This window comes from Spermophilus citellus, assembly GCF_964194105.1.
Source record: "Spermophilus citellus genome assembly, chromosome: 7".
Classification (NCBI taxonomy): Eukaryota; Metazoa; Chordata; class Mammalia; order Rodentia; family Sciuridae; genus Spermophilus; species Spermophilus citellus.
Window position 1 is genome coordinate 78,861,769 of NC_138188.1, and position 8,436 is coordinate 78,870,204.

Genomic DNA, 8,436 nt, shown 5'->3' on the forward strand with positions numbered 1-8,436 from the left:
CAATAGGCGAATATTGTTCAAACAGTTATATATCATTTTATATTTAAGAATGAATATGTAATAACGGCGTTTTTTCTTTTTAAAATTTATTTTGCCTTACAATTCTTAATACACAACTATACAATAATTTATCATATCTCTGATTATATATAAGCTGTGTTGACACCAAATTGAAATGTTCATACATGAGTAATAATGGCCTTTTCAGGCATACAATACTAAGAGAGTTTATCATGCAAAACCATGTTCAAATTTATAGAACCAAGATAGTTTACCACACATAGGACATGGTGGAAATAACTATGAAAGGATATTCTTCAGCCAGATGAAAATTGAGGCTAGACTGAATGAGTAGAATGTTAAGAATAAAAAGGTAGGAAAGAATTGGTAATGTGGATTTGGAGTTGTAGCTCAGCAGTAGAACCCTTGCCTAGTCCATGGAGGCACTGGGTTCAATCCTCAGCATCACATTAAAAAATAGATAAATGAATAAACTAAAGGTATTTTCAGGTACAACTAAAAATTAAAAATAATAATTAGTAAGGTGTGGTGGTCAATCTGAATAGTTACTGATGTTTTGAAATGAAATGACCATTTGGCTTCAGTTTTGTAATATTTTACTTTATAGAAATGAAGCAAACATGGTAATAAATTAACATTTCAAATGTTACAAGTTTTATTTACATTAGAAAAAAATCAGGGTACAATTTAAATGGTAGAAAACACTGTGGAATAGCAGTAAAGCAAACATTTCCATCAGTCTATTGGTTTAAATCACCAGATGAACTTATTTAAAAAATATATTCCAATGCATGCTGACAACATCTGATAAAATTCCACATAAATCTCATTTACATTAAGAAGTAAGATTGGAAGAGAATTTCTTCAACAGGTTAAGAGACTGCTGAGAACAAACACCATACAATCAGATGTGGCAACCATCATAGTATTTGGCAGTTCACTGGGGCAGCAGCTGGAAAAATCAAGAACTAGACATGCTATGGATGAATGTCTTCATAAATCCATGGGAAAACACAGAAGGAAACTCACAGCATAAGAAAGCCAGTGCTTTCTTGGTTTGGGGAAAAAAGAGGGGAATGGCGACATGAGTTAAAAAGTGCATTTGAGAGAGAACAACGTCTACAAAATGCAGGGAAATGGTGTGTGTGGGTGTGTGTGTGTGTGTGTGTGTGTGTTTAGAGAATGATCCTGTGAAGAATCCCCCAAATCTGAAAACACAGTTTTTGGTTTTCCTGAAGATTTTCCATTTCCAAGATGAAATGTGGAATCTGCCTTCTCTTCCTGATGTCTTTATTTCCTTACAATCGGGTACAGAAAAAACAATTGTCAGCACAGAATTGCTGACTATTGAGGGGCTCTGGGGATCCAGCAGGCCCCCCAGGAGAGTGTCCAGGAGTTGGGTCCGGTGGTGGGGTGGGGAGAAGTTCCTTTCTTCCTAGAACAGACGTCTGCAGGCTTTGCTCCTAGGGCCTGGAGAGCGCTGAGGACGCACCTGGGGACTTGAACTTGGAGAGGGAGGTAGAGGTTGCAGTGGTGAGGTGGGGAAGGGCCTCAGAAGGTGGAAATCCACGTCGTAGGCGGGATTAGAAGAGCGCCTCACTGGACTAGGGGTGGGGGCCCAAGCACGGAGATATGGGATGGGCCCCTGCTGGCCGGCTGGAGGGTCCATCCATTGCTCCTCGAAGGCCTCTATTTTTCTGACGATCTCTGGCATAAATTCGCAGAAGAATCCCTGCTCGACGACCATGTTCTCACCGAGGGGTCTCAGGAAGGCGCCCAGTTCCGGGTCTTCAGGACAGTCTCCCTGGCCTCCTGGGCGTTGGTCGGTGGCTCCCACGAGGCCCTCAGGGATCAGAATGAGGTTGTGTCCTTGGAGACTCACTTGCAGGACAGAGCTTGGCGCAGGCTGTAGCACCAGGTCGCCGTCGTCCATGGGTACCTGTAAGGAGCAGCCCGCGGCCACAACCACCACGGAGGTGAGCGCGGTGGCGTTGGCTGCTGCTGCAGAGTTTTGCAAGGTGGGTTCCGCCGGGGCCTCTGCAGGGTCTGCAGGGTCGTCTAGTCGGCGGCGTTTGGCAGGGCCAGGTCCTCCAGGCTGTGGTCCCCCGCAGGGCGCAGGGCAGGCGCTGGGGCTGCGTGGACGAATGCCCACCATGTCGACAGCGCTGTGGTGGATGCTCCCGTTTCGGGGCAAAGTGAGTGCGGGGCGCAGGCGGCGCGGTCCTGCGCGTGCTGACAGTCAGGTCCAGAGGACAGGGGAGGTGCGCTAAGCTTTCGAGTGGGCGGCAGTCCTAGCTTCTTTGGATCTGCGCCCACTGCTGTGCTTGGCGTCCCACTTTGGAACCTTGCAACTATGCACTGACCCGGATGCGCCCTGGAGGGCCAATTATATTGCCCGCGCAACCCAAGTTCCAGTGTCACGCTAAGCTCCGCCCCTACGGAGCTCCGCCCCTAGATGGGAGGAGTCGGCTGGCTAACAGCTTTGGCTGTGGTGTGTCTCTGTGGGGAAATACCTAGTGGGCAGAATCACTGGTGTTTCTTGCGTGGAGGGATAAAAACAGGCGTAGAATTTCAAGATGGCTAACGTTAGAATTCATGTCTTCCAGGATTCTGGGGAAAACACTCAAAAAGTCCCCTGCACCTAGTAATCCCCAACCGCCAACCCACCCAAAGGCTACTTAAAGTGCCCCCCCCACTTTGTCCTTTCTGCTGCTGGGGATTGAACTCAGGGACTTACAAATGCTAAGCAAGATTCCAGTTCTGAGTATTTTATTATTATTATTATTTTGAGGGGATGGGGAGGTACTTAGAACTCGGGGGCACTGCATCACTGAGCCACATCCCCAGCTCTTTATGTATTTTATTTAGAGTTAGGATCTTGGTAGGTTGTTTAGAGCCTAACTGTTGCTGAGATTGACTTTGAACTCCTGATCCTCTTTCCTCAGCCTGCTGAGTTGCTGGGATTGCAGGCTTGCACCACCATGCCCGGCCTGAAATTCTTTTTAATGTTTGACAATCGTTTTATCTTAAGAATAAATGAAAAATGTAGATTTTTCTTTTAGGAAAAGTGCATTTTAAATACTAAAATGAAAAGCTTTATGGCAGTTTGTTCCTGAAGGTTAAGGCCTGTAATAAAATTGTTAATTGCATTATTAAAATTAAAGCAATACAATTAACTTTTTTTTCTTTTTTATTGAGCACTTACTTATATGTCCACCATTTTACTGTTTTAAAAAATGATTTTTCTAGGCGTAGTGGTGCATGTCTGTAATCCGGGCGATTTGGCCAGTTGAAACCAGAGGATCCCAAGTTTAAAGCCCGCCTCAACAATTTAAAGAGATCTTAAGCAATTTAGAGAGACCCTGTCTCAAGAAAAAAAAAAAAAAAAAAAAACGGGCTGGGGATTTGGCTCAGTGGTTAAATTGTTATCCCTGGGTTCAATCCTTGGTACTTCCTCACCCTGGTCTTGCCAGATATGATCTTTTTTTTCCCCTTACAACAGCTGAGGCTCTAAGTGGTAAAGCAAAATTTCCCATAATTAAACACTTCATTTATGTTTGTTGTAGAATCAAATGCAATCGTGACTTTAAATCAATTATACTTAATTTAGGTATTTATTGTGTACACCTAACGAACACTGATTTGGTACTGTGTGTGCCTTTCATATTAACATGTGTGTCTACCCTGTTTTATTTCCAATGTTTCTATTTCTTGGTTTACATTCGCGGGAGCCCAATGTGTTTCAATTTCACTACATTCTTGCAAACATTTATCTCTCATATGCCTGCCTGTCTGCTGGCCTGCCTGCTTTTCTTCCATTCATCAGTGCCTATAAAATGTACAGAATGGCAACTTTCACTGTGGCTCATTGGTTACTACACAAAACCATAAATGGATCAATTTCATTCCCCAGTGCTTCCCTCACTATTCCTTCTTTTCTCCCCTGATCCCTTCCCTCTACTCTCCCATCTCCCTTCTAATTTCATGGGGTCCTTTTTTTCCCTCCTAGTTTCCACACATGGGAGAAAACACATGGTACTTTTCTCTCTGATTTTGACTTATTCACTCAAAATTTATGGTCTCCAGTTTCATCTATTCTTCTGCAAGTGACATTTTTGTTCTTCTTTATGTCTGAATAAAACTGCATTTTGTGTGTGTGCATATGTGTGTGTGTGTGTGTGTGTGTGTGTGTATATATATATATATATATATATATATATAATATTCTTTATCCATTTATCTGTTGACAGACACCTTGGTTGATCCCATTACTTGGCTAATGTGAATTGTGCTGCAATAAACATGGTATGCATGTTATCTGTAAAATGTGCTGTCTTTATTTTTTATTTTTTGACAAATACCCAAATGTGGTATAGCTGGATCATATGGAAGATTTATTTTTAGCCTTTTGAAGAACCCCCATACTGATTTCCATAGTGGCTGTACTAATTTATATTCCCACCAACAGTGTGTAAGAGTTTCTTTCCCCATCATCCCATCCTCACCAGCATTTATTGTTTGTATTCTTGATGGCTGCACTTCTAACTGAAGTCAGATGGAATCTCAGTATAGGTTATTTCTTTGTTTGTTTGTTTTTGTACTGGGGAATGAACCCAGGGGCCTTTAACCACTGAGCCACATCCCGAGGTCCTTATTTGTATTCTATTTAGAGACAGGGTCTCACTGAGTTGCTAAAGGCCTCACTAAGTTGCTGGGGCTGGATTTGAACTCACAATCTTTCTGCCTCAGCCTCCCTAGCAGTTGGGATTGCAGGCGTACACCACTGCTCAGTATAGTTTTGATATGCATTTCCCTTTATTTATTTATTTTTATTGGTGCAGATTATCCAACCCAGGGCCTTGCTGGTGCTAAGCAAGTGCTGTGCTGCTGAGCCACATCCCCTACCCTGTTGTGCATTTCCCTGGTGGCTAAAAATGTTGAACATTTTTTTATATAATTGTTGACCCTTCATACTTCTTTTGAGAAGTGTCTGTACACTTCATGTACCCATTTATCGACTGGGTTACTTGCCTTGCAAGCATTTCTTATTGCTGGATTCTTAAATCTTTTCCTACCCGATATAGTAAAGTGCTACCCTGTGTTTTTATTTTGCATTTCTGATTACCTGTGTGGCCACATCATTTTTTTTCATATAATTATTGGCAATTATTTTCTTATATTTTCTATAAAATATTCCTCTCTTCTATTTTTTTTTACTTTAATAAATTGGGTCTCAGAATACTACACACCATTTACTTCTCAGATGTCTAATGAAGTGTCTATGGCTCTCCTATAGTCTTTTATGACCTGATTATCTGATTCCCTATTATTCTTACAGTTCTACTTCTGGTATACTTTGTGGTTATTTGAATATTCTCATAGACTATTTCTGACAGGTGACCTCTAAGTCCTCTTTCTTTTCAACACTTTTGTCCTGCCTCCTGTAAGACTTATATGCTTATATGCTTGTACTGTGGATCATTCTTTTCTCCAAGCTTCTGAGAGTTGCTTTTAAGAATGTGAGTACTGTCTTAACAAAGTCCTTGCCAGGGTGTTAAAACTCTCTTGTATTACAGGAGAATTCTTCTAAATTTCCAAACTCTCTCTTTAACAGGCTGATATCCAGCAGCTTCAGTTTTATACTTGATTCCTACTGGTTTATGTTGGGTGAATCCTGCAGAACAGACACATACACCTGCACACACACACACACATGCATGCACACACTCGCGCAGGCACACACACACACACACACACACACACACAATTATGTGCCTTTCTTCCCTCCCCTTCATTGTTTACAGGCCCATATTTCTGGGCTTAACTTTAATTACTGGCCTTGTGGTGGAGAGGAGTTAAGGGAAGGTTTTGAGGTCAATTCATGTTGCCTTGCCAGGGAGCTGCTTCTGTCAACTTAATGCAAGGCACTGTCAACCATTAACCAGGCCAGTTCTCCAGGCTTGGGGTCTGGGAATTCACGATATTCAAATCTGTCCACCTGGTTGTCTTTACCCCATGTGTCAGAGCCCAATCAGAGGTGTGACCTCACCAGCACAGACTTGCCTAATTTGAGAATTCAACCTATCTGTTCAGTAAACTCTGGGTCAGGTGCTTAGGTTCCTACCCCTAGCTCCAAGAGATGTAAGACTAATTGTATGAGTTGAAGAGACTGCCTGGATCTCATATTTAGATTTCATTGGTAATTAACCATCCTTCTCATTCCCAAATGCATTGATTATTTTAGAAATGGTCATTCAATTCCACACTACTGTTTTTTTGTTTTTTTGTTTGTTTGTTATTTTTGTGTTTTGTATTGGTACCAGGGATTGAACCCAGGGAACCTCAACCACTGATCCACACTCCCTGTTCTTTTTTGTAGTTTAGAGACAGGGTCTCACTGAGTTGCTTAGGGCCTCACTAAGTTGCTGAGGATGGCTTTGAACTTGTGACCCTCCTGCCTCAACCTTCAGATGTTGGGATGGTCTTCTGGGAATACGGGAGCCACCACACCAATCCCGCCCACTACTCTTTCTTAGTGCAGCTCTCCACTGTCATTCCAACCCTGGGGCTCTTGCCCCTCATTTCTTGAATGCTTTTTACTCTATTCCATATTGATTCTGTCACAATTCCTAATGATTTAAAAATATGTTTGGATGATTCTTCCAAAACACTGGTATGACTGGATCTTTCATGATTCTGAAGCAATCCAAACTCCTGTATCTCCCATTTCCCTGATTTCTAGGGATGTTGAATATTTTGAACATTTTTTTTTTCATGTTTGTTAGTCGTTTGTATTTCTTCTTTTCAGAAGTGTGTTTAGTTCTTTTGCCCACTTATTGATTGGTTCTTTTGTGATTTTGGGGGGGGGGATTAAGATTTTTGAGTTCTTAATATATTCTAAGTATGAATTCCCTGTCAGTAGAGTAGTGGTAAAGATTTCCTCATTCTATAAGCCCTTTATTCATGCTCTTAATTTTTTCCTTTGGGACATCAGTGGAATGGAAGAAGGGAATTGAGGGAGAAGGAGGAGGAGTGGGCAAAGTGTGGAGCTGTGGAGTGAAATTGATCATATTATGCTATGTACATATGTGAATATGTCATAGTGCATTCTATCATTATGTATTATCTATAAAGCAACTGATTAAAAAGCTAAAAATAAATAGAAGGAAGACTAGTAGAGAGGAAGAGGAACAGGGGAGAGTGGAGAGAAGGGAAAGTGGAAGTAATGGTTATTAAAATGGAACCAATTATATTCTATGCATATATGAGTGTCAAAAATGTACCCCACTATTATGTATAACTATAATGCAATAATAAAAACATTTAAAAATCAAGGAACACAAAGTGTAAAATAAGACAATTTAAAAATATACTACAATGAGTAGAAAAGTCACATCTAAAAGGAATAACAACTTGATTCGCAGACTTTTTATCTTGCAATCACAAAAATGGCAATAGGCGAATATTGTTCAAACAGTTATATATCATTTTATATTTAAGAATGAATATGTAATAACGGCGTTTTTTCTTTTTAAAATTTATTTTGCCTTACAATTCTTAATACACAACTATACAATAATTTATCATATCTCTGATTATATATAAGCTGTGTTGACACCAAATTGAAATGTTCATACATGAGTAATAATGGCCTTTTCAGGCATACAATACTAAGAGAGTTTATCATGCAAAACCATGTTCAAATTTATAGAACCAAGATAGTTTACCACACATAGGACATGGTGGAAATAACTATGAAAGGATATTCTTCAGCCAGATGAAAATTGAGGCTAGACTGAATGAGTAGAATGTTAAGAATAAAAAGGTAGGAAAGAATTGGTAATGTGGATTTGGAGTTGTAGCTCAGCAGTAGAACCCTTGCCTAGTCCATGGAGGCACTGGGTTGAATCCTCAGCATCACATTAAAAAATAGATAAATGAATAAACTAAAGGTATTTTCAGGTACAACTAAAAATTAAAAATAATAATTAGTAAGGTGCGGTGGTCAATCTGAATAGTTACTGATGTTTTGAAATGAAATGACCCTTTGGCTTCAGTTTTGTAATATTTTACTTTATAGAAATGAAGCAAACATGGTAATAAATTAACATTTCAAATGTTACAAGTTTTATTTACATTAGAAAAAAATCAGGGTACAATTTAAATGGTAGAAAACACTGTGGAATAGCAGTAAAGCAAACATTTCCATCAGTCTATTGGTTTAAATCACCAGATGAACTTATTTAAAAAATATATTCCAATGCATGCTGACAACATCTGATAAAATTCCACATAAATCTCATTTACATTAAGAAGTAAGATTGGAAGAGAATTTCTTCAACAGGTTAAGAGACTGCTGAGAACAAACACCATACAATCAGATGTGGCAACCATCATAGTATTTGGCAGTTCACT

At 40.1% G+C, this 8,436-nt stretch overlaps 1 protein-coding gene across 1 annotated transcript; it reads right to left on the bottom strand.

Annotated features, from left to right (window-relative positions):
- Positions 1-1,456: 1,456 nt before the first annotated feature.
- LOC308653344 (proline-rich protein 23C-like) lies at positions 1,457-2,176 on the bottom strand (the record flags this gene model as incomplete). Its single annotated transcript, XM_081301944.1, has 1 exon — positions 1,457-2,176. The coding sequence occupies one exon, from the start codon at positions 2,174-2,176 to the stop codon at positions 1,457-1,459; it is 720 nt and encodes a 239-aa protein (XP_081158070.1).
- Positions 2,177-8,436: the final 6,260 nt, after the last annotated feature.